The sequence below is a fragment of the Galleria mellonella genome, unplaced genomic scaffold (genome assembly GCF_026898425.1).
Source record: "Galleria mellonella isolate WM207_F2 unplaced genomic scaffold, CSIRO_AGI_GalMel_v1 utg35, whole genome shotgun sequence".
Lineage (NCBI taxonomy): Eukaryota > Metazoa > Arthropoda > Insecta > Lepidoptera > Pyralidae > Galleria > Galleria mellonella.
This window is the reverse complement of record NW_026442082.1, coordinates 4,456,429-4,483,009: the sequence shown is the minus strand read 5'-3', so window position 1 is coordinate 4,483,009 and position 26,581 is coordinate 4,456,429. Positions and strand designations below refer to the sequence as shown.

The 26,581-nt window shown below is 36.2% G+C and overlaps 1 protein-coding gene across 1 annotated transcript in view; it reads right to left on the bottom strand.

Moving 5' to 3' along the window:
* LOC113513239 (huntingtin) overlaps window positions 1-26,581 on the bottom strand; it is a 54,804-nt gene that overhangs the window by 11,272 nt on the left and 16,951 nt on the right. Inside the window, exons 17-37 of the mRNA XM_052896812.1 lie at window positions 26,194-26,445; window positions 24,414-24,592; window positions 23,149-23,679; window positions 22,569-22,729; window positions 21,343-21,436; window positions 20,102-20,201; window positions 19,408-19,502; window positions 17,625-17,870; window positions 15,727-16,141; window positions 14,503-14,689; window positions 13,810-13,954; window positions 12,788-12,970; window positions 10,291-10,409; window positions 9,692-9,823; window positions 8,600-8,752; window positions 7,064-8,108; window positions 6,383-6,576; window positions 5,696-5,842; window positions 4,823-5,014; window positions 2,699-2,847; window positions 109-236 (exon numbers count right to left, since the gene is read on the bottom strand). Of these exons, the coding sequence (XP_052752772.1) occupies window positions 109-236; window positions 2,699-2,847; window positions 4,823-5,014; window positions 5,696-5,842; window positions 6,383-6,576; window positions 7,064-8,108; window positions 8,600-8,752; window positions 9,692-9,823; window positions 10,291-10,409; window positions 12,788-12,970; window positions 13,810-13,954; window positions 14,503-14,689; window positions 15,727-16,141; window positions 17,625-17,870; window positions 19,408-19,502; window positions 20,102-20,201; window positions 21,343-21,436; window positions 22,569-22,729; window positions 23,149-23,679; window positions 24,414-24,592; window positions 26,194-26,445 (4,847 nt within the window). The remainder of the gene's footprint in view (window positions 1-108; window positions 237-2,698; window positions 2,848-4,822; window positions 5,015-5,695; window positions 5,843-6,382; window positions 6,577-7,063; window positions 8,109-8,599; window positions 8,753-9,691; window positions 9,824-10,290; window positions 10,410-12,787; window positions 12,971-13,809; window positions 13,955-14,502; window positions 14,690-15,726; window positions 16,142-17,624; window positions 17,871-19,407; window positions 19,503-20,101; window positions 20,202-21,342; window positions 21,437-22,568; window positions 22,730-23,148; window positions 23,680-24,413; window positions 24,593-26,193; window positions 26,446-26,581) is intronic.

The following is a 26,581-nucleotide window of genomic DNA, read 5'->3' as shown; positions in this document are numbered from 1 at the left end:
TTTTTTTTTAATAAATGAAAATGGAATGGTAACCCCGCCCGCGCTATCCCTTGGAAACCATAGTGGATATTTCTTGATGAGATTACATCTGTGATGATATTTATTTACCTTCGGCTCCAACATCTGTGTGGCGACATCCATTAAGATCTGCAGACAGCTGTTCACGTCGAGGTCACGGTTCATCTTCGTGCGTTTCACGTCTTGACGTACTTTGAACGACGCCTCGTCGGTTAAATCTAGAATGTTCGAATAAAACACTTTTCTCAAACATGCTTAGAAATGTGAACATTATTTTGACTATCTTCTTCGAGATAAATCAAAATTGCCGTACTGGCCAGATACATGCGGGTAGCGGCCGGTAAAAGTTGTATGAAAATCCATATCTGTCGTGTTTTGCGGCCGGATAAATTACTATGTAAACTTATATCTGTCCTGTAATTTAAAAATGGAATGACCTTTTACTTCGAAACATGGCTACCAAGGAGATAACTAATAAAAGGTTTTATTTAAATTTCGAACTGGCTTGCGAATAGAAAGCTGTTTATTGAAAAAAAAAAAAACAAAGGAACATTATGGCGCGTGAAATATTATTATTGTTCGTTATTCGTCATTGAACTTAAAAAGTAAAATTGTGTTTTTGATTTCCGCACATTGTTTGAGAAAAGTACTATACAAGCCTTGGCCACAACTAGGCATTGATGGACTCACGTATGTGTGCCTCGGCTACGCCTCGGCCCATATTTGCACGTTCGTCCATCAATGCCTCGGTTGCTGGCCGCTGCAGTGATGTACTATTAAGCAATTTATTACCATCAAATATATAATTAATCTTAAAAAAAATTCAGTATAGTTTTTAAACATACATACATATATACATATCTGTCACGCCTGTCTCCCATTAGGATAGGCAGAAACAATGGAACGCCAAATGCTTCGATTCAAACAAACCTCTTTCGCTTCTTCCACATTCATCAATCTTGTCATACACGCCCGTAAGTTTTTTAATTGGTCAATTAATTGAATAAATTATATTAGCTCGAATCATCATAATCATATCAGTCTTTAACTCCCCCTTGGGGGGTTTTGCCAGTAGTTGCCACGCTTGGATTGGCAACCACGGTTAGGATTTGGAGATGTTTTAAGAGAGATGCTGCTGCCTTTCTCTCGCCCTCCCTTAGTCACTTACGACACTTACGGGAAAGGAAGTGGTAGCCCATTCTATGTCTATTCTATTACCTCGAATATTAATAGTTAATTTTAAACTTTTACGTTTTTTACACATATTTAAATACACTATCGGGACTTAACGCGATTACAAATTTTTGTTGGTAAATAGTACATAGTATAATATAATATACACCTATCCCCCGATTTACACGGTAGATACGTTCCTGAGAAAAACGTGTAAATCGAAAATTAAAAATTTTCAAGTCAAAACCGTGTAAATCAAAAAGCTTGCAGAAAATGCATAATTTTGCTATTTAACAGTTGTGATTTTTTTCAATATTTTTAGGTGTACACAGAAATAAAAATAAAATGCATTGACAGGTTAAAATATGTAATATATTACGGAAACACTGTTTTTTTATTTAATTACAATACATTAAACAGAAGAACAAAAAATAAACCCAAAGGTGTTTTATTATCCTTCATCACTATCAGAAATTACTCTCATTCTTTTTTTCGGAATCGAAGGTTGGAATTCACTTTCTTCACTCGAAGTTATTTGTGCCGATTCGATGTTTGAAGCAGAAATATTTACATTCTGAGAGGTGGTAATAAAATCGGTTATTAACAATTGCTTCGATTTTTTTGTAAGATCTTTGTGAACTTCTTCATATTGAGCACGTGTTCAAACACAGTAGCATTTAGTAGAGTGCGATAAAAACAAAAAAAAAAACTTATTTGGAAAACCGTGTAAAAGCGAAAACGTGTAAAACAAGTACCGTGTAAATCGGGGGATAGGTGTATAGTATAATAGTACATAACATAGTACAACACCTAAGTCCTCAGGAATAGTAACGCATGAGGGGTATTATGAGCGAAAAAGTATACTCTGTTGTGTTCATGGTACTGCTCATGTCTATAGGCGACGGTTACCACTTTCCATCAGGTGGACCGCTTGTTTGCCATTATAAGTTGTGTAAAAAAAAAAAAACTTAACGCGATGAATATTTTTTTTTCGATGAGATGCAATCCACTTCGAAATGTTGGCAATCAAGAAGTAGGTATGTATGTACTATTTATTTACAAAAAAATTTAATTGCATTAAGTCCTGATAGTGTATTTTAATACTCGAATATTAGTACGTTTGAAATTAGTACTGAATTTTCAGTACTCCAACTGATATATATATATATATATATATATATATATATATATATATATATATAAATAATATATATAAATAGAAAAAAAAAATTACCAATATCTAAATAGAAAAAATAAAAAACAGTAATTTAATAATTCAAGTCTTTTTCAAAACAAATATCTTTTGAGTCCGTTTACCATCAGACGGTTTAATAAATTAAATAAAATCATTGATTTATTACACTAAAATTATAATAAAATCCTGACCAATTCCATTTTGTTGTATCAACTGCCTATTCAAAAGTTTGTAATTAGGTCTAACTTGAATTAAAAAAATTAAAAAAAAAACAACATACGTTATAGAAAAATAGACGCTATGTGAACATACCAGAGGCCAATTTCAAATATTCAGCGTTGAACTGTGCATAATGATAGCCGTTGTAGCCATCATTCATGAGCGGTATGCGCTCCAAGTTGACGCACTCGAATATCTTGTACGCGGACGTGCCGACCACGAGATTGCGTAGTGTTTGCATACTGCAAAATAAAATTGTTTTAAAATTTTGTTTTTCTTTTTTTACTCGACGTCTAAATTCAATTTGTAAATATTTATATTTGGGGCATAGCATTATATGGGCGTGAAACATGGACAATAACGCAAAAGGAAAGAAAGTTGCTTGAGGCATTCGAAATGTGTACATGGAGGAGAATGGAAAGGATAAGCTGGACAGAAAAACTAACGAATGACGAAGTCCTGAAGAGAGTGAATGAGAAAAGAACAATAATAAATAACAATAGAGAATAAAATGAGACAAAATGCTGGGCCACCTTATACGACATGACGATTTTTTATAGAGCAAAGTAGAAAAACAAAATAGAGGACAAAAGAGGAAGGGAAAGTTTGAGGAATAACTACATGGGACAGATATAGGAAACACCAGGTGTCATGTCAAATAGGGAGGTCAAAGATATGGCATGGGATAGAGCTAGCTGGAGGAAATGAATGAATTAGTTGCACCGACAAGAGGGAACTCTTAAATGAAAAGAGAAATATTTAATGTTAATATATAGATAGATAAATATATCTATCTATTCCATTTAAGAGCGCACCTCTTAATATAGGATAGATAGATATATTTATCTCGGTTATATATTATATGTTATATATATATATATATATATATATATATATATATATATATATATATATATATATATATATATTCTTATCGGTGGAGCTATTGCCACTCACTACGATTTATGCGATAAATAGATAAAAACTTTATTTGAGATATTTGTGACGTAAATTATAACAAATAAATTCACACAATCAAATCAATTACATTTTTTTAAATATAAAACAAAAGATAAAATACGAGAAATATGTTTCCGCTATGTGTGTCACAATGACCCAAATATGCTACAGCTCAGTGATAGTTTTGCTTAAAAGCAAAGCACTGATTTTCAGCTGCAGCCTGAAGTTAGGCTACACGGATGCGTACAACAAACCCAGAGCGTAACCCTGTATGAATAAATTAACAGACAAAAATTATATTATATAGATACATACATATAAAAATAATGCATAAACAATATATTAGAATAATTAACTAAACATGCAATATAAATAATTCACTATAATAATTATTATGTGATAACATAACACAGTAAGTTGATTAATTTTCATTAATGTTCAAAAATTATGGTAAATTTATAATCACATTTAGAAGAGAGAAAGAGCCGGGTATTCCAGGCTCACCCCATAATATTGTATGGAGCTTTCAGCTATAGACAAAAACATGACCCAGGATATATATAGGCGCTTTTTAAGGGTCTGCTACATGCCTATAGGCGACGGTTACCACTATCCATCAAGTGGGCTGTCAACTCGTTTGCTATTTAAATAAAAAAAAAAAACTATAACAATACTGAAAACACGAATATAATTTTAAAAAATGACAGGTAATTCAAGCGAATGGATGATATATAGATATAGTATGTTCATAAAAATGCTTTAAAAAAAGCGAGTCAACTTTTTCATACAATTTTGCGTGATAAATAGTTATGAGTGATTCCTTTATAACTTCTATAATTATTTTGTCTTATAATTTCTGCACCTTTTTAATGCGTAAATTCTCATTTTATTTATAAAATAATACGTCGAGATACATTTTATGCGTAAGTATATAGAACACTGATAAAAAAAAAACAAGTCAGCTAATTTGACAATAAGCTGACAAAAAGTTGACCCTTTTTGAGGCTCGATGCTCTATCTACTAGTCTATAATCTAAGGATATTTTATATCGATATCTTACAGAGGCTAGCCAAGGATATGACGAAAGGATAGTGAAAAAGGAAAACTGATCCCACCACCTAAGCTATCCACTTTTTATAACTCATCACTAGATGGCGCTGTAGCATAATATTGTTTATTTACAAACGATCCAATCACATAATAAAAAAAAAAAACAAATATTGCCAGACTTAAAAAATATTATTACATATACGTACCCATTGCTCACATGTAACCGCGATCGAGGCACGTGTAACATGCCCTTAGTGCGCACTCTGGGGACAGTACTGAGTATTAGCTCGGTAATTCCCATTATGGCCCAGTGGGTACCGTTACCCTGTAACGCTCCGAGGAGCGCCACCCAGATCTCTTCGAATTGCTTCTTTGATGACCAGCTGATTAGGTTTACTCTGAAAATGTCAGTGATTTTTATATCAATCGTTAACTGACCACTGCAGAACATAGGCCACCCCTATAAGGGGGTTGGGGGAGGTTTGCTAGTAGCTGCCACGCTTGGCAAACGGATTGGCAACCGCAATTAGGCTTTGGTGATATTTTAATAGGAACGCTGATGCACGAGCATTAAATTCTCTTAGTTGCCTATTACGACACCCACGGAAAAAGAAGGGGTGGCCCATTCTATGCGAGAACTACAACACAATAGTGTTATTAGATATAAATTATACAAAATTAATATACTTATAACATTACGTCTACTTACAGAGGCTAGCCAAGGATAAGACGAAAGGATAGTGAAAAAGGAAAACTGATCACACCACCTAAGCTATCCACTTTTTATAACTCATCACTAGATGGCGCTGTAGCATAATATTGTTTATTAACAATACACAGGCAAGGCACTCTCTGCCGAATATTCTTACCAATACTATATATAATAAAATGTGTTTGTTTATTCCTTGCCTCTTAGCACGATAACTGCATAGTCAATCACTATGAAATTTGATATACACGCAATTTGGCATGGAAAAGGACATAAAATACCATTTATTTTAATCAATCGACATATTTCGGTCACGTGGTCAAAGTCGCGAATAAAAATTAGTCTATTAAAAAGTAAATAATGAAGTTACCTGAACAAGAATGCTTCCAATACATCCATGTCCTGCAACGCTTGTAGGGGCAAATCTATCTTCAGCGGCTGATCTTTTTTCGATGTAACATCTACTGACGACCAGGCTATTGGCGGAATTAGAGCCATATTGCTGACTACATGGAGGCTAAAAAATATTATTATTATATTTTTCATATATGAGATTATTTCCAGTTACAATTAAATATATATATATATATATATATATATAACCTTTAATAATGAATAACCTATAAAAAATTTAATTTGTGGTATTTGCTTCCGCTCGCTTCGTCCATATATTTTTTTCATACACGCTCACTGATTAAGGGTACTTTTAATTTGACCCTTCTTCAGCTCGTCGTCTATTTTCTTCTTATTCTTCATTAATTTTCAAAAAAGAATAAAGTATATTTTATCTTAAAACTAGCAGTAAACAGTTTTTTGACGCGAAAGAAAACCCTATCCACATAAAAACGATGTCAAAATTCAATTCACAATTGGAAATATAATCCCATAACATACAAAAAAAAATAAAAAAAAACTAATTTATAAGGTCATTTAATTTAAAAATAATAACAAATTTTAATTACCAGACATACAAACCAAAAAATATACAGACTATTCGAGAAAGATCTCCCCTTTAGAAAATAACTAATAGCTTGTAAAAGTAATACAAAACACTTACCGAGACAAACTGACGAGAAGACTCTCGATGTGTTTTGCGTAACAGTTTCCCAGGACACAGTTGGGTTTCGAGTAAAAATTCTGCTCCCAGTAACTGATGAGGCTGATGAGTTTATCACCAATGATGATCATGTCCGAGGTGGGACCAGAGTCCTGAGGTTGAATGTAGTGATTCAATACCAAGGGCTTTGTATCCTGGAGAGAAAACGTATAAATGAAATAGCAAACATTTTTTTATCTATATAAAAACTATATTCTCTTAAGTTAAAGCAAACAATGTACGTTTATTAAAGTACGTTCAAATCGATGAACACACTGGTTTTTTAATATATGAAGTTAAGATCAACCTACGTCCCTGATAGCTAGTTATATAAATATAGATTACTATAATGTAAAATCTAGTGTTCTAAATCTAGTGATATTTGATATAAATAATACAAAACTAACATAACTATAACACTAAAATCACTTACAAAGGCTAGTCAAAGACAAGACGAAAAGATTGTGAGAAAGGAAAACTGATCCTACCACCTAAGCTATTCATTTTTTATAACTCATCACTAGATGGCGCTGTAGAATAATAATGATCCATTCATAAATCATCCTCACAAACTTTCTTCTTATAACTTTCACGGTAAAGGAAGGGGCATTTTATACTAGGACCATACGGCAAATACATTACCTTAACTAAATACTTCACAACCGCATACAAACAACTGATGGCCGACTGAGCTTTATTCATATTGCTTGCATTCAATTCATTCCATATCTCTTGAAAGCTTAGTGCTTTTGCAACATTGTCTACAGTTATCAATATTACATTGTCTATGACTATATTTTCCGTTACGACATCTGTCGTTCTAAACGACACATCAGTGTGTATCGGACTCTCGACAATCTCCTTATTTTTTATAAGAAACGATAAATATTGCAAAGACATCACTGAAAATATTGCTATATTCTTCGATAAACTACTCGGTAGAATAATCTCGATTATTTTCTCTAGTAAATCGCAATCGGTTTCATCGATTGTTCCGATTAATCGATTCAAAGCGTCAAGGTATCCCGTCAAAATTGTATGAAGAGTGGTGTACTCCTGGTAGAATAGTTTATCTTGGAAGACTTGGTGACATCTACGCGTGTACCGGTCTATTGACTGTTCGATATTCAAACTAAAATTCTCCGATTGGCTCAACGGCCGATTTTGCTTCGGGAACAACCTAATGACGTCTGTCAAAGACTTGTCAAAAGTCGCCACAGCCGTCCGGTACAATTCTGACAACTCCGGTAGCACTAGCTCGGTTTCTTCATCTGACAACTCGAGATTACCAAAATTTTCTTTGACATTCTCACTTTCCGTGATTGGTATGAAAAACTGCGATTTGGATTCTTTGCTATCACTCCTTTTGAATACGTGCAATGTGTTGACAACGTTGAGTTTGTTACTGTCGACCGATGACGTCATCTCCTCTCTCATTCTCTTCATCTCCATATGCTCTTTTATCCGATCTTTCTCTATCTCTTTTGACTCGTAAATGGAGACGACATTTAAGAATTCTCTAATGTAACTATCAGAAGATATCTTAAAGCATGAGCCGAGTATTTTCCTGTCAAACTCGGGACATGACGTGACAGCTGTCAGTTCCTCTTGTGACAGATTTGACATAAGGAGAGCGAGATCGTGTTGATTATTCGCCTTTCGTGCTGTAGAATCTTTTTGACAACACCTGTTAAATCAAAGTTTTATTGTATATGTATGTATTATTTATGGGTGGTATAGTGGGTTTGATTTTTTTTTAAATTTTAGCGTCCTGACTTCGCACAGGTATATAGAAAAAAGATAAATTAGTATTTTATATTAGCGTTAATAGGCAAATTCATATTTCCTCGGGTAACTCTATTGTAATTTTCACAGGGATGTTTAATTTTTTAAAATAATATTTAGCCTATAGACGTCACTCGCTAATAATGTAACTTTCTATAAATAAAAAAATATTGTTAGGCAGTTTTTGAGTTTATCTATAACATACATACAAAAATCCAATCTCTCTTTTTTATAATAATAATAATAATAGATAATATAATTATTTGCATTATACAATTATTTATATGCAGTGGTCACCGTTTACCGTCAAACGAGACTAATACTTCATTGTCAACCTTCCTACATTATAAAAAAAAAAAGAAATATCTATGAGTATGCACTATAAACGATTACCTGCTCTTCACCTGGTTCAGCAACCAGTTGCTATCAACGTTTGTGGTTGATATATACTGCGGGTTGACAGCGCGATCTTGTGATAAGTCCAGGGGAGAGAGAGCGAATACTGTCGACGCCAGGGAATTGAGTTCCATCACCAGCGACGGATATCTGCATAAAAAAATAATATTTATTTATTATTTTTAAGGGAAGCTTAGAGCTGTAATAACTTAATAATTAAATATATATGACAACAATAAGCTAATTAAAAGCTACCACATACAGTTAACGAAAATTGAATTACTTACAATCTAGATAATTAACAAGCGTGCAAAACATTTTTTTTTATACAACTTATAAAAGGCAAATAAACTGACGGCCCACCTGATGGAAAGTGGTAACCGTCGCCTATAGACATGAGCAGTACCATGGACATACCAGAATATACTGTTTCGCCTATGATACCCCCCATGCGTTGGCATTCCTAAGGACTCAGGTGTTATTACTCTGTACCCTGTAAATTCACGCCATATCCCACCCTTCAAACCGAAACACAGCCATGCAAACACAACTGCTTCACGGTAGACGTAATGCAATCTGTAAAAACTTTTATATCGCATTAATGTGTATTTAAAATTTGCGATGGTGTTTCTTATATAAGATCATACCAGAGAGAAACTTTGTACAAAAGTCGTTTGCTTGGGTGCCTCTGTCCCATTTGTGTTTCAACCGTGATTCATGCTAATTATATGCTAAAGGTAAAGGAGTTAAGGGGCCGCCTGAAAATATTTTTTTTTTTGTTGTTTTAATTTTTTATTTTCTTAATAATGGTAATAAAGGTCATCTATCTATCTATATATGTGTAAGTATATTTGTTATTCATATATATTTATTCGTTTATATAGGTAATTTTTGCATGTATGTATATCAATAATTAGTAGTACCGCATTCGTGTATTCTGACACTTCCCTATGGTTGACTGGGAGAGAATGCTTTTAGTATTAAGTTCGCCATGTACACGTATTTGTACTAATGACTAAATAAATAAATAAAATAAAGTTTAACAAAAGGTTCAAGCTACCTTCATGAAATATCTTTATGAACACTCACCGCACATGCGCCTGATCGCGCTGCAGCATCTCGAGCGCAATCTGGACGTCTTCTTTGGACAGCTGCTCGTTTATTTTGTCCTCGCTCAACTCTTTTAGCATCCCACACCTTTCGATAGCTAATTTTGCGAATCTGTGTTATTAATTATGAAATGAACAAATTTATTAGAATATTCATACTTAAGATGCCTACAATACAAATTTATTTACACACTAGCGGCCCGTCACGGCTTCGCACGGGTGGACATTTTTACATTTTAAAAAGTGTAATGGCCACTACTGATGCCAAAAATGTAATCAGTAAAATTTTTGTCTGTTTGTATGTATGTTCGTTATAGAAACAATAACTACTAGACGGATTTTAACGAAGCTTGGTACAATTATTCTGCATACTCCTGGGTATGTTATGGTATACTTTTCATCACGCTACGATCAATAGGAGCAGAGCAGTGAAGGAAAATGTTGGGAAAACGAGAGAAGTTACTCCAAGTTTAAGCTTCCGTCGCGTGTGCAGCCTTAATGGCCACTTTTAAAATGTAAAAATGTCCACCCATGCGACGCCGGGACGGGCCGCTAGTAAATAAATAAATGCATATTTACCTTACAGCTATCGCGGGCTCCTGTTTGCCAATTATTCGACAAATAAAGAATATCAAAGCGCCCGATTCACTTTCGTGGCACAATGATAGTATTTTGTAAGTGTTCAATGCAAATTCATCCTGAAACAATTGATTTTTTTAGTATTTATATATATATATAAAGTAGTTTAACAAATTATATGTATTTGATATTTTTGTGCATTACAGTTTTTTGTATTTTATGCACGAAAAATTATTAATTCACTCTTGCGCCACCTGCCCACTTCTATCTGTTCTCCTTTAAGCAAAGGTTGTCTGTAAGAGATTGCCCTAGCGATAAGACCGCCTTTTGTACCTTTATGTGTATATTTCAATCTGTATTTATATTACTGTATTTCACTTGAATTATTCACTTGTCATTGTATATTTTTATTTATGGTGCAATAAAGAGTTAAATAAATAAATAAAATAAATAATATACTTGTGAAACAAACAGTATAAATATGTTCCAATTTTTTTATTTAATAGCCACTAACTAACAAAATTGCCGCGTGATCCCGGTATAGTATAATCTATCCTATACTTTCCCGTAAATGTAGTTAGAGATGACTAAGAGAATTTTATGGTCGGGGGATGGGCAGCAGCGTCTCTCCTAGAACATAGAAAAACCTACTGCGGTTGCCAATCCACCCGCCAAGCTTGGCAACTGCTGTCTCCTCAAGAAGGAGACCTATGTTTAGCAGTAGACAATTAACGGCTGATATAGTAACCAATAAAGTTTGGGGGGACAGCGATTGTTAGTAATGGAGACTGAGAATCCTATTGCTAGCAATATACCCAACCAGGTCGACCTCGCGGTTCTCCCTGGAAACTATCATGGTTAATTCCTGATGGATTCGTCATGATGGGCTAACTGGCCTGTTTTCATTCTCACCTATCACCCTTCACTGGTGCTCCGCCAGCGTATCCCGTTAGCGCAGGCGGGGTTACCATACCATTTTTACCCATAAAAAAAAAACCAATAAAGTTTCCACCAATTATTAATATATAAAACAGACATTAAGGATCGATATGGTAGCTTCCTATGTATAATAATGATTTAGAGACTCCTGTGCTATCAGTATTCGATGACGGGGCACCAGTGTGCAATGATAGGTGTGGATAAAATCAACTCAATTGGTCCATCGTGACAAATTCATCACTACATATTATAAAACAAAGTCGCTGTCGCTGTCTGTCCGTCTCTATGTATGCTTAAATCTTTAAAACTACGCAACGGATTTTGAAACGGTTTTTTTAATAGATAGAATGATTCAAGAGGAAGGTTTATATGTATAATACATGCATAATATTGTAGAGAAACACTGATAAATTTAGAGGTTTCTAATGTGATGTCGTAAATAAACACATTTTTTTGCGCTTACATTGCAAACGCTGGCTGAATCCTATGAGATAGGTTAAAATACATGTTGGGGGGCAAATAATGCGGCGCTATTTAGTATCAGTTTTGCATTCGTACGAAGCCGGGGCAGGTCGCTAGTTAAGAATAAACCACGTTGATATCCAGTGGTAACCGCTTAGAAGTCACCTGACCTTTTTTTTATACGACTTAGAATGGCAAACAAGCTGACGACCCACCTGATGGAAAGTGGTAACCATCGCCTATAGACATAAGCAGTATCATGGACATAACAGTACACACACATACTGTTTCGCCCATGATACCCTCATGCGTTGCCATTCCTGAGGACTCAGTGGTTATTCCTCTGTACCCTGTAAATTCACGCCATATCCCACCCTTCAAACCGAAACACAGCCATGCAAACACAACTGATTTACGGTTGAAACACGAATGGGACAGAGGTACCCAAGCAATCAACTTTTGTACAAAATCTCCCTCTGGTAAAACCTGAACCCACTGCTATCGATATTACATTACATTGATAGTAATAAGTCCACTAATACTAAGGGTATTAGTAGACTGCTTTCTATGCTCCAACCCGCCATAAACTTAAAGTTTCATCCCAACTATCTGGACTAGAGGCGATCTTCCACCGTGCGTTTTTCAAGGCACTTTCTTCCACGCACAACCACTCTTTGGAATCAACTTCCAGCAGCAGTATTTCCGAACCGATACGACAACATAACCTTCAAGAAAAGAGCATATTCCTATTTAAAAGGCCGGCAGCACACCTGCAATGCTTTTGGTACTGTAGGTGATTATGAGCGGCGGTAGTCACTTGCCATCAGGTGAGCCGCATGCTCGTTTAACCTCTGTGTTATAAAAAAAAGAACTAATCCCTACCCCCTATAACAGGTAAAGATGTATTAAAAAATTTGATTTCATAACATTTGCACGGTTTACTACGCTTTATTTCTGTAGTTACTTATTTTTTTTTTACATCACAGGGGGCAAACGGGCATGCGGCTTACCGCAGGCCATGATCACCCAAAACAGTTATCTTAGGAATAAAAAGAAGTATTGGTCGCTTTGTAATCTAACTCCATGTCTAATATACCTTCAAGTAATTCTGGCATCTGGCGGCGATAGCCTGCAGGAACAACCCCGAAGCACTGTCGGTCTGTTGCACCTTGGATATCAGGCTCTGCACCACGCTCTCCTTGTATTGGCTGATGAGAATGTGGCCCCGGTTGACTAGCAGCCAGGTTAGATGCACCACTTCTGATAGTCCATTTTCCACCTGTCAATCAGATTTATTTTTAAGATCTCCACTGACTCATATTTTAATAATAATAATAACCTGGTGGATGTCGCCATACCGCATGACGAGAACCTCGTGAAAGCCGAAACTGAGAAAAAGAGCAAATATATCGACCTGGCTCACGAGGTGAACGAAATGTGGGGAGTGACATCCACCGAAATTATTCCAATCGTTATGTCGGTGAACGGTTTTATCCCAACTAGTCTGGAACAACATCTCAGACGGTTGGGATTCCGAGGTGGCTCACTCCCGGGAAAGATGCAGAAAGCGGTGCTCTTAGATACTGCCCGCATTGTACGCCTGTTTCTCTCCCTCGGACCCTGAACCCGATCGACTGTGCTTCTACCAGGGGTTACTTGCCATCTCCTCCCCTTAAGAGAGGAGATGAGAATTTGAGTAAAAATTTAAAAATAATAATCTTTATTGGAACCAAAAAATTTTGTTACAATTACAAAAGTAGGTTTTTTTTAATGGGTGATAATGGTATGGTAACTCCACCTTCGCTATCAGTATACATTGGTGGGGCACCGATAATAGATGACTGACGAGGATGAAAGTAGGTCAGTTAGCCCATCCTGACGAATTCAACTAGAATTAGCCACGATGTTAGCCAGGGGAAACCACATGGAGGTCGACCTGATAGAGTATATTGCTAGTAATGGGCCTGGTAGTTCATATTACTAACAATCCCTTCCCCCCTAACTAATGCGGTTGTTATCGTACACTACCCTACTTTTGTGGGGGAAAAGGGATTGTGGGAAACAGATGACATGGTGATGAAGATGGAATTTATAATATAAAAAATGTCGGTAACTTACAAAATATTCACAGTATGCCATAACGCATGCAATCTGTAGCAGATCGACTCGTAGCAACTGCTTGTCAGCACTATCCGCTCTAAGCGGCAGGTTGCGAGCAAAACCGATCAGTTTCTGCCAGTACTTGTGAGTTAGGAAATTCAATCTGAAACAGTAAATAAAGAAATGTTAATATCTCACACTTAGATTTTTTTTTATTCAACTTAGAATGGCAAACAAGCTGACGGCCCACCTGATGGAAAATGGAAAGTGGTAACCGTCGCCTATAGACATGAGCAGTACCACGGACATAACAGAGTATACTGTTTCGCCCATGATACTCCCATGCGTTGCCATTTCTGAGGACTCAGGTGTTATTCCTCTGTACCCAGTAAATTCACGCCATATCCCACCTTTCAAACCGAAACACAGCTATGCAAACACAACACAGCTTTACGGTTTTTCACAACGGTTATCTCTTTTCATCGATTACTTATTTACTTATTTCATTAATAGTAAATCTATCTATTTTGATATTATGAGATTGCAGATCTGAATATATGATATTAATTTCAACTTGACACCTCCACGCGTTGCTAAGAAAAACGGTCCTGACAGACGGACAACGAAGTGATCCTATAAGGGTTCCATTTTCCCCCTTGTAGGTACGGAACACTAAAAAAAAAGTAAATACTAAACACTTTTAACAAATACCTGATCAAGAGATGCGACCAGTGGACAGTGAGCAGTGGTACCCGGTGCGCCGAGCGCAGGCAGATCAGGTTGAGCAGGTCCAGCGGGATGTTCTCGTCGGGGCTGTAGAGGCCCGTGTTGAGCCCACTCTGTTCGTTGTGCAGTATTGTTTGCGCCGTTTTCGCCGTTAGCGGGAAGAGACAGCCGTCTGAGGATTATTTTTTTTTATACAACTTAGAATGGCAAACAAGCTGACGTCCCACCTGATGGAAAGTGGTAACCGTCGCCTATAGACATGAGCAATATCATGGACGTAACAGAGTATACTGTTTCGCCCATGATACCCCTCATGCGTTGCCATTCCTGAGGACTCAGGTGTTATTCCCTTGTACCCTGTAAATTTACGCCATATCCCACCCTTCAGACCGAAACACAGCCATGCAAACACAACTGATTTACGGTTGAAACACGAATGGGGCAGAGGTACCCAAGCAAACGACTTTTGTACAAAGTCTCCCTCTTATAATTATGAATGAATTAATTAATTAATTAGTTAATTAATGATAACTTTATTTCCTCGAATACAGGTTAATACATTAGATATATTTAACGTTAAAGAAAAGACCCTCTGCACTCAACCGTGTGGCGTGCAAATATTTCATATGGAATTTATTTCTAAAATTTTGCATTAAAATAATTAATACATATAATAAAACCATAACTGATCGCTGCCTGTACATGGAAGATATATAAGAAAAACTATTATAGAAGGGGCTTTACGAACGCGATAGAAGCCAAAGCAATGATTTTTAGAATTTTTGTCCGTTTGTCTGTACGTTTATGCACGTTATTTTCAGAAATGGTTTAACCGATTTAAACATTTTAACTGTCCACTGCTGGACATAAACTTTCCCCATAAGGGGAATTTTGCCAATAGTTGCCACGCTTGGCAATATTTTCAATAAAGGAATGAATTTACTACACATACAAACATTAACTACAAGTAATAACAATGTTAAGTAATATAGGAAAATTATATATATATATATATATATATATATATATATATATATATATATATATATATATATATATATATATATATATATATATATATATATATATATATATATATATATATATATATATATATATATATATATATATATATATATATTTTCATTGACTACCATAATATATAAACTATACTAAGAGAATACAAAGTAAACTTTAAGAAGTACTTACTAGTCAAATGTAGCATGTGTTTCACTTGCACTATAATATTAACGCACACTGAATACAACAATTTGTCATTTCGAACCTTACTACCAATATTCTCAGGGTCCAAATTCGAACTGTCAAAGTTAGTGTCGTAACATCCGTCCATTTCGATGATCACGTACGTCAACGTTTTAAACAACAACCTGACTAGGACGACATCTGGCGACAGGTTAGCGCAGTTCTCGTTGACGTTTTGCACGTTCAACGGATCTACGTCGGGTTTGACGTTGAAGAAGATCGACTGTGGTGAGAGGCTGCTCGCTTTGAGATCGTTTATTGTAAGCAAAATCTCACTTTCAGGTATTAGGATTAATACTTTTCTAAGTAGAACCATTATTATTGAGAGATATCTAAGTTTAAACTTCGCAGGTGTTGTAGCCTGAAATAAAAAAATAATCTATACTTATAATAAATCTATAGAGGTCAATTCTGTACATGAAATATATTTCCAAAACAACTATCAGGCGGTGATTAGTGATCGATACTGATGCCAAAAATGCAATCAGTAAAATTTTTGTCTGTCTGTCTGTATGTTCGTTATATAAACAAAAACTACTAGACGGATTTTAACGAAACTTGGTACAATTATTCTGCATACTCCTGGGTATGTTATGGTATACTTTTCATCGCGCTACGGTCAATAGGAGCAGAGCAGTGAAGGAAAATGTTGGGAAAACGGGAGGAGTTACTCTATTTTTAAGCTTCCGTCGCGTGTGCAGCCTTAATGGCCATTATTTAAAATGTAAAAATGTCCACCCGTGTGGCGCCGGGACAGGCCGCTAGTGGATAATAATGAAATTGTAACCCCACCTACGCTATCGGTATACACTGTCAAGGCACCAGTGAGGGATGACAGATGAGGATGAAGTCAGGTCAGTTGGTCCATCGCGACCAATTTGACGATAATTAATCACGATGGTTTCCAGGGTGAACCGCGTGGAGGTCGACCCGACAGGGTATATTGCTAGCAATAGGGATTAACGTCTCGATTACTAACAATGCTTCTACCCCCTAAGTGAAACAAAGATGTTAGAATTACAAATTGATAATAATAATAATAAATATTTATTTGCTTAAAACATGGTATACAGTGATGTAATAATTATATTTAAGAGTGCACATGTCCTGCTAAAGTCATATAGCATGCAAACTCAGTTTCCTATTATCAATCATTGTTAGAAATACAAAAATTTTTGTTAATACCAAATGTCAAAAACGTCTACCAAGGAAATCTTTTATGTCATAAAAATTCTGTTCCTTTAGCCAGTTATATAATCTTTTCCTAAATAAAGTGACATTCAAATATTTAAATTCATTTGGAATTTTATTATATATATGAACGCACATAGTAAGGCATACATAATCTTAGTATATCTTCTTATTGGATTTATTCAAAACTAACTTTTACACTTGACCGATATATGTTCATTAACCAAGATAAAAAGTAAGCTATATTCTCCATTCCATTTATCAAAAAAGGAATGTTGCGTTAATTCGGCCATTTGGAGAGGACGAATGAAATAAGAATTACGAAAGCGATTTATCGAGCAAGAATAAATGGAGATGTCGGTAGAGTATATCGACCACATAGGCGACGTGCTGAAAAAGGGCCAAATTAAAAGTGCCCGTAACCGGCGAGCGTGTATGAAAAGATTGATGAATGTGGAAAAAGCGAAAGAGGTCTGATTCAATCGAAGCGATTGGCGTTCCATTGTTTCTGTCTACCCCAATTGGAGACAGGCGTGCAGATATGTATGTATGTATGTATGCTCGTAACTTTAGTTATTACAAATTTACATCACATCATCATCATCATCTTACTGCCCTTATTCAAATACAATATTAATTAAACAACACAATACCTGATCTGGTGGCGCTTTGAACAATATCTTCATCAGTATTTCCACCCTGGTAGGTTCCAGCAGTACATCCTTGTATATGGAGTCCAATAACCTCTCCAGTGACGATATGGCCTCGGTGGAATCTATTTCGATCGTTCTCTGGGTTAGTAGATTGAGTAGCGTGTCCGTCGCTAACTCCGACCAGCGGTAATAGCTTTCCGGGTGCTCTTGCGAGAGTGACAGCACGCAAGACACTAAGTCCAGTACCTTGGAGGGAAATAGACAAATATATTTCAACTAACTTTACTATTTTTTTTTTATACAACTTAGAATGGCAAACAATCTGACGGCCCACCTGATGGAAAGTGGTAACCGTCGCCTATAGACATGAGCAGTACCATGGACATACCAGAGTACACCGTTTCGCCCATGATACCCTCATGCGCTGCCATTCCTGAGGACTCAGGTGTTATTCCTCTGTACCCAGTAAATTCGAGGCATATCCCACCCTTCAAACTGAAACACAGCCACGCAAAAACAGCTGCTTCATGGTAGAACTTACTAAACTGTGGTAACCGGTGTTGAAGACAACTTCACCTATTATTTCCCTTAAATAATATTTTTTATTATTCTTTATTTTGTTATTATTTTTTTATCTAAATAAATAAAAAAAAAAACTAATGCAGTTATTTAAAAAAAGAAACTATGAAACTATTGCATATATAAACAGTAGGGAGAAAATATTGGGACACTTGATACGACACGACGAGCTTATGAACATTATAATAGAAGGTAAGATAGAAGGAAGCAGGGGAAGGGGAGACCAAGGCATACTTACATCAGGCAGATCAAGAAAAAAGTTGATTTCGTGTATGAAAATCGTAGTGAATGGCTAGAGATCCACCGGCAAGAGTGCAGCTCTTAAATAGTAATGAATGAATGCAATTATTTATTTTAACCACTTTAATGCAAGGGTTTTTTCTGTGAAATGAGGTCAACTGGTGCACTGGCGCACGCACTAAATTCGAACGAGCATACAGTGAATATACACTAAGCTCTATGAAATAGAAACGGGCGAAAAGGTATCGCTCCAGATAAAAATATAAACATAATATTTTTAAGTGGCGAGAGGTACTCGGAATAGCGCAAATCGGAACACCTTCGATGCGCGAGAAGGTCTCCTTCGAGATGTTTAAGTGGTTAATTAAATGTTTAACAAGTACATTGTTAAAGTTGTCTCTAAAGTATACTCTACTATGTCCATGGTATTATATACTCATACCTATAGGTATATACTCATACCTATAGGTGACGGTTACCACTTTCCATCAGGTGGGCCGTCAGCTTGTTTGCCATTCTAAGTTGCATTAAAAAAAAAAGAAATAAAAAAATAAATTAAGAAAAATAAAAATCAAATAAAAAAAAATAAAGAAATGTCACTTAAGAATGGTAACTCGAGCGTTTACAATATTTCTTATAAATTACTTAAATAAAATAGTTGACAAAAAAAATCTGTAAAAATAATGTTTTGGCAAATAAATCAATCTAACTAAATTATTTCTGTATCCCAGTTTTGTTTTTTATACCACAAAGGTGGCAAAGAAGCATATACGCTTGTTTACCACCCTGGTACGGGCAAACAAGCAAACAAACGAGACAGACTAACCCGTCTAGTGGTAAACGGTTACTGTAGCCTGCCCGCTATACCACACATCCCACGCGCGTTGCCGACTCTGACAGTGTTACCCTATTAGTGTTTGAAAGTGTTAACACTTTTAGTGCCTGAAATAAATCAAATACGTACCTTATGTTGGTGCATCGTCTTCTGAAGCATATAAAATAAAACTTCCCTCGTCGCTTGGGCTTCTTGCTGCTGTGCTCTGCCCAATACGGTTGTACCTGATCGAAAAAAGATGCATTTGAACGACAAATTAAATTAAAAGTTGACGAAACATATATAAACGTATACAATGTTAACCCTTAAAAGCCTGATTAATTTGATATGATCCTTTTAGATATATTTGGTATTATTTAGATTTGTTATGTTGTCCATTATCAATGTTGTGCTCGTGTTGAAACTGTAATACCTATCATTTTTCTATTTTTTTGTTTTGTTTTTCACTTTGCTTTTTTAATGGATGATAATGTAATATTAACCCCGCTTACGCTAACGATATTCGCTGGCGGGGCACCAGTGAGGGATGATAGGTGAGAATGATAAAGCAGATCAATTAGCCCATCGTGATCGTGCCCACTTGGAATTTAGCACGATGGTTTCCAGGGGGACCACGGGGAGGTTGACTTGGTTGGGTATATTGTTAGCAATAGGACACTTAGTCTCCATTACTAACAATCCCTTCCCCCCTTCCTTTTTGTGATTAGCCATTATTTTTTCTTTGTCTCCACCAATTCACATCTACGAGAAAGGAAAGGATGGCCCATTCTATGCCGGGACCACACGACAAATAAAAACTGCAACATTATATTCCATAACTTACTTCCCATACTGCTGAAGACCTTCACAGCGACCGGCTCCAAGCCAGCGATGCACTCCAAGTGAGCCCCGGAAGCCATGAGACCGTCGCACAATTGGATTAGCTGTAGTTTACACAAATATGGTAATAAAAATTAATATAACTTAGATAAATAACCTTTCGAGTGTTTCCCTACAAATACATGAGAGACACAGGCTTTTTTTTTTCAAAATAGCGCGATTATAAAGTTGTACAATTTTGTGGTGACATTTTTAATTTTTTTTTTTTACCAGCAACATGCAAAATGTTGCAAACAGAAGCGATGGAAAACTCGAATGCGGGACAGTAAACGCTCCTATATAAGCAACTCATTTGAAACAATTTAAAAAAAAAACTTATTGGGAAAAGTTGCTTATAGGGAAAAAAATGAGTATAAAAATACCGTCTGAAAAATATTTTACTTATTTCTTTTACTAACTAAGCTGAGTAGAATGAATAAAATATAAAGAATGTTGCTTATAGAGAGCTTGCTTATATAGAGCGTTCACTGTACTAGTATTAATTGATACACATGCATACTCATATTTATATAGATATATACATATTGTATATATACCATGGACTTTGTACAAGTCGTTTGCTTGGGTACCTCTGTCCCATTTGTGTTTCTACCGTGAAGCAGTTGTGTTTGCACAGCTGTGTTTCAGTTTGAAGGATGGGATATGGCAGTGGATTTACAGGGTACACAGACATAACACCCGAATCCTCAGGAATGGCAACGCATGGGGAGTATCATGGGTGAAATAGTATACTCTGTTATGTCCAGGGTACTGCTCATGTCTATAGACGACGGTTACCACTTTCCATCAGGTGGGACGTCAGCTTGTTTGCCATTCTAAATTGTATAAAAAAATATACATAACAAGTATATTTACAAATACGCATGATATAATGTATTAAACACGAAGGTGACAATAATGATCACTTTTTAATAAAGTTTAAAAGTGGACATGAATCTTTTATTTCTGGCTAACAGTTTAGACGAAATTCCCACCTTCGTCATAGCCGCTCACGATTAAGGGTTCCAGAATTGATTCCAAAACTAACGTATTACGATCTAATTACACGTAAGTTATTACATTAAAATAGTCGAAGGTCATCTATGACGTAGATAGATAGATAGATACTCTTTATTGTTTCCTCCAAAAGATTACAATAGTAAACTTATTATAAATATAAATAATTACAAGAAATACTATGATTACCTTAGGTATCTCTATAATTTGCTTGGTATGGTGCTTCGATGACGATAACTGAACTAAAAATAGTAGTATATTGTACACTAGGTCGCAACAGTTCCTGAAAATTAAAGTTAAAATTATTTACTAAACAATATCGTATAAAGATCTCTTTTAGAGATAAGCCCACCGTTGCTAACAAGTTGTTACTTGTTGTTATTGTTGAGTATCATAGGCGTAACAGTATACTCTGTTATATCCATGGTACTGCTTATGTCTATAGATGACGGATTTGTCTATAAACAGCTTTCCATCAGGTGGGCCGTCAGCTTGTTTGCCATTCTAAGTTGCATAAAAAAAAGCTGTTAAACTAATCGCTGTATCTTTTGTTCAAGTGCAATAAAGATTATAAAAAAAAAATATACAATCTTCATCATGTGGTCCCAGCATAGAATGAATCACCCCCTCCTTTCCCGTGAATATCGTAAAAGGCGACTAAGAGAACTTAATGGGCGAGAGATGTGCAGCAGCATCCATATTAAAATATTACCAAAGCCTAACTGCAGTTGCCAACCCGCATGCCAGCGTGGTAACTACTTGAAAAAAAACCCCCAATAGGGGGAAGTCTAAGTTCAGCAGTGCACAGGTAAAAGCGGACATGACGATGATGGTGAATATGTCTATTAAACGGTCATTAAAAACCCATACATGATATATTAACACCATGCACGTTTTTCATCCAAACATCGACATCTTAAAATCCTAAAAACCTTTCTTCCTCATCCGTTGTCGACTCTTCCAGCTATGTTTTTTTTTTAATGGATGATAATGGAATGGTAACCCCGCCCGTGCTATTGGTATACACCGGTGCGGCACCAGTGAAGGATGATAGGTGAGGATGAAATAGGTCAGTTAGCCAATCGTGACGAATTCCACAAGAATTGTTCACGATGGTTTCCAGGGGAACCACGTGGAGCTTCGAGCTATGTTACCAGCCCACTGCCGTTTCTACTTGCTTGATTGTTTGTTTGTAACTCAAAAACTTCTCTACAAATTAATTATTAAGAATTCTCTCAATCTTAGAAAGCTATATTTTTAGCAAAATAGGTTACATTATAAAAATAATATAGCCTGACATAATATATATGGCTGAGTTGGACTTCTATCTAGCTAAAGTGGATGACTAGTCATCAATACAACTTAATTACACCTTACTGCTTTTATTATAACGTCTAAAATAGCATAACACTCACGGTATCTCATGTTGTTCAACTAAATCCAATTGCTTCATTAGAAAACCGATGAATACTTGGTCACTGTCCAGCATACAATAGTTGACTCTCAAGGTGAGGAGTTGGTTGAGCAGGCATAGGACTTTACACTGCAACGGTATGTCGTTTTGCATTGTATAGCCCTGTAAATAAAGTTTAATTTTAAATAACCTAGATCTTAATCGTAAGTTCTCACCGCAGCCCACATACACTAACAACGCCATAGAAGTAGCCTGCGCTTTTCTAGTCTTTTAAAAAGGTGTAGGTATATAAAGCTTTTTTATGGGTAAAAATGGAATGGTAACCCCGCCTGCGCTAATGGGATACGCTGGCGGAGCACCAGTGAAAGGTGATAGATGAGAATGAAAACAGGCAAGTTATCCCATCATGATGAATTCACCAGGAATTAACTATGATAGTTTCCAGGAAAAACGGCGAATGAGTCGACCTGGTTGGGTATATTGCTAGCAATGGGATTCTCAGTCTCCATTACTAACGATCCCTTTCCCCAGGTATATAAAATTAGATATAGAACATTTTCCTATGTATAATAAAACTTTACCTTTAAAGACTGTATGACAACAGGCTCAAACAACCTTATATATCTCTCCAACTCCTTCTTATTGGTACTCCACTTTCTATCAGTTTTGTTTTTAGAAAAATTCTCCATAGCTATCAACATCTGCCGTTCCTCCATCATCCTAGGATTCTTGCTGTCCAGAGACAATTTTTGACTAGCATTCGAACACACACTACTCCTTCTGGAGCTTTTGTCTATGGTATTTAACGAATTTATCAACATCACGTCGTGGAAGAAGCTCGTTTTGTCCTTTGCCTCAATTTTGTCGCATATACTCATAAAATCTGGATATTGACTTATCATATTTGTACCGAATAGACATTTTAACAATTGTGTAACACAGTACACTGTGGTATCAGGTCGTAATGGCATTATTACTTTGAGATAGTAAAGTATTTCTTCTGTGACGGGGCCAAATTCTTTTTCGGTGGCCAGTTCTAATTGGATAGCCAGGCAATCGAGCACGGTTGATAGGAAATCGTGGAACATACTGTTCTTTGGATCTAGATTTATCTGTGGAAGAATTTATTTTCACTTTACGTCGAATACGCGGGAGTAGCAACAGTATCCTGAACATTTTGTAAATAGATTAGATAGTCCTCTCGTGAAAATGCTCGTCGAGAGGACTAGATTATTATTAGTGATTAAGTATTAACATAGTTTTTAAGTACACTCACTAACAAAAATGGATCCAAGATATCTAAAATATATAAAAAAAATAAATTAAATTAAATAATTAATTTATATTTCCCTCACATCTCAATTAGTAACAATATCTGAAACAGCTTAACCAATTTTAATGAAATTTTGCAAATCTCAGGTGATCTAACATATCACAAATCATATACATTTTTATTTGACTCATTCTCAGAGGGAGAATTTATACAAAAGTCGTTTGCTTGGGTACCTCTGTCCTATTCATGTTTCTACCGTGAAGCAGTTGTAATTGTATGGCTGTTTCGGTTTGAAAAGTGGGATATGGCAGTAAAATTACAGAGTACAGAGGCTTAACACCTGTCCTCAGGAATAGCAACGCATAAAGAGTGTCATAGGCGACACAGTATACTCCGTTATGTCCATGCTACTGTTTATGTCTATAGGTGAAGGTTAGCACTTTTTATCAGGTGGACCGTCTGTTTGTTTGCCATTCTAAGTTGTATAAAAAAATTACAAAACAAACCTTTTTGAAAAATAATATATATACATACATATATAACACGGTTGTAAATCTTATGATTAACCAGTACCTTATGATTAGAGTATGTAGCCCTCAGCGTCTCATAAAACCTCATATAAAACATTTCAGTATAGAAGTGGCCAGCGAAATTGGCTTTTAAACTAGTAGCCGGCACTGGAACCTTCTTCCTTAGAGAGCCTTTCTCGTCCACTGCTTCTCCCGCGTTACTCGCCTTTCTGGGTATCGATTCTGGAAAAGCATAGATAGCCTTTTTAGCCGACTTCAAAAAAAGCGATTCAATTATACAATTGTACTTTTTTTTTATTATCTCATAATTCCGTCAATTCTAAACTAATTTGAAAAGTTATTTTTTTATCTGAAAGTACATACTTACAGATAGGTTCAATAGAAATTTTATCAAAATCGGTTTAGTAGTTCAACTTTTGGATCAAAATAACTGGTTTTGTCACAATTGAATTTTTTTTGTGGGAAACATATTTTTCATTATTATTAATATTTACGAGGTTTGTCCGGAAAGTACGTATAAAAGTTTTTTAAAAATTTTATTTTTCAATTATTCAGGTAAATCAATTTTATCCCCTTCAAAGTACTCCCCCTGTGACATAATGCACTTGTGCCAACGCCGTTTCCACTGTGAGAAGGCTCCTTGAAAGTCCTCTGGTTGTGGGTTTCTCAGCTGCCCCGTCGTAGCTTTTTTTATCTCATTTATGTCCCCCAAATGCCGCCCCCGAAGTACCAATTTGGTTTTTGGGAACAAGAAGAAGTCACACGGGGCCAAATCCGGCGAATAGGGGGGGTGTTCGGTCACCGTAATGGAATTTTTACTCAAAAACTCACGGAACGATCTTGGCGCAAATTTTTTTCATTTGAAGTTCGTTTCTTAGAATTTCGTGGACCACGGTTTTGCCCAAATTAAGCTCTTCAGCCACCTGTCTGACCGTTAAACGACGGTCCCCATTAACACAAGTTCGAATTCTTTCCACGTTTTCGTCGGAATGTGAAGTGGAAGGACGTCCGGAACGTGGGTCATCTTGAACGCTTTCTCGGCCCTCTCTGAATCTTTTTAGCCACTTGTGGACGGTTGGTTCCTTCACAGCATCATCCCCATAAACTGTTCTGAGATCGGCAAAAATTTCACGGCCATTCTTGCCGAGTTTCGAGAGAAACTTGATTACGACGCGCTGCTCTTCAACGGAAGCGGGCTCCAAGCCGACGGGGTTTCGTTAAGAGGTAACTTCACAGATGGCGTGACAAGCCAGTTCACACAGACCAGAACTGAAGCCCTGCGCTTATGGCACTCTTTTCTCGCATTTTTTAAAAACAGACCTCGTATAGTGGAAATAACGAGGGTCCTGTCAAGTGTGAACAATTAAAGACTTAATTACAGAGTACCGATGCATCTTATTTAAAAAAAATAGTAATACAGCGGGTACCCTGGGGATCACAATGTATTCTAAAATGTTCATAGGTATAAGCGACTTATCACTGCATCAGACAGGCCATCAACTTGTTTGTTTCGAGTAGGGAGTTGTATAAAAAAACAGTCTTCAAAGATTAGAGTCAAATGAGAAACTCGTGACTTTAACTTAATCATAAGTCATCAAGGGCGAAGCAATAAACTGAGCTGTGGCCATTTTGTATTGCTATGGCACACTCACAAACGAAAATTGTATTTAGCTTTATGTATTTTTTTTTTTTATCATTTATGTTATCTCGCTTTTTTTTTGTATATGTATGTTGTAATTTGTGTGCTGTAAGTAAGTAATGCAAATAAATTATCTATCTATCTAAGAAATAAAAAAAAAACTTTTAAATAACATATTACTTACCTTGAGTCTTCCTCCTAACTGGACTCCCCGGTAAGGCAATACCACCCTTATTCAAATGCACATTAGGATTAACTTCCTCTATCAAATGGACTAGAACATTCAACATCTTTAACGTCACTTGTAAGAATTTCTCAGCGAGGTTACTGACTTTCTCGTTCTCCAAGTGTTGCCATCTCTGTCTGACATTTGAGGAGTCCCGCTCGAATATATCACGGTTGAATGTCTTGTTTTTCATTACATTATGAATTTCCACTGAAATTATGAATTATTTGTTTACCTTTCATAGTATCATTAACACGTTGGGCCCGGCGCCGGTCCCTGGGGACCGGCAGCGAACCTTCCGTGTGGCCAGCGTCGGTCCCTGGGGACCGGCACTAGAATTTTCGTT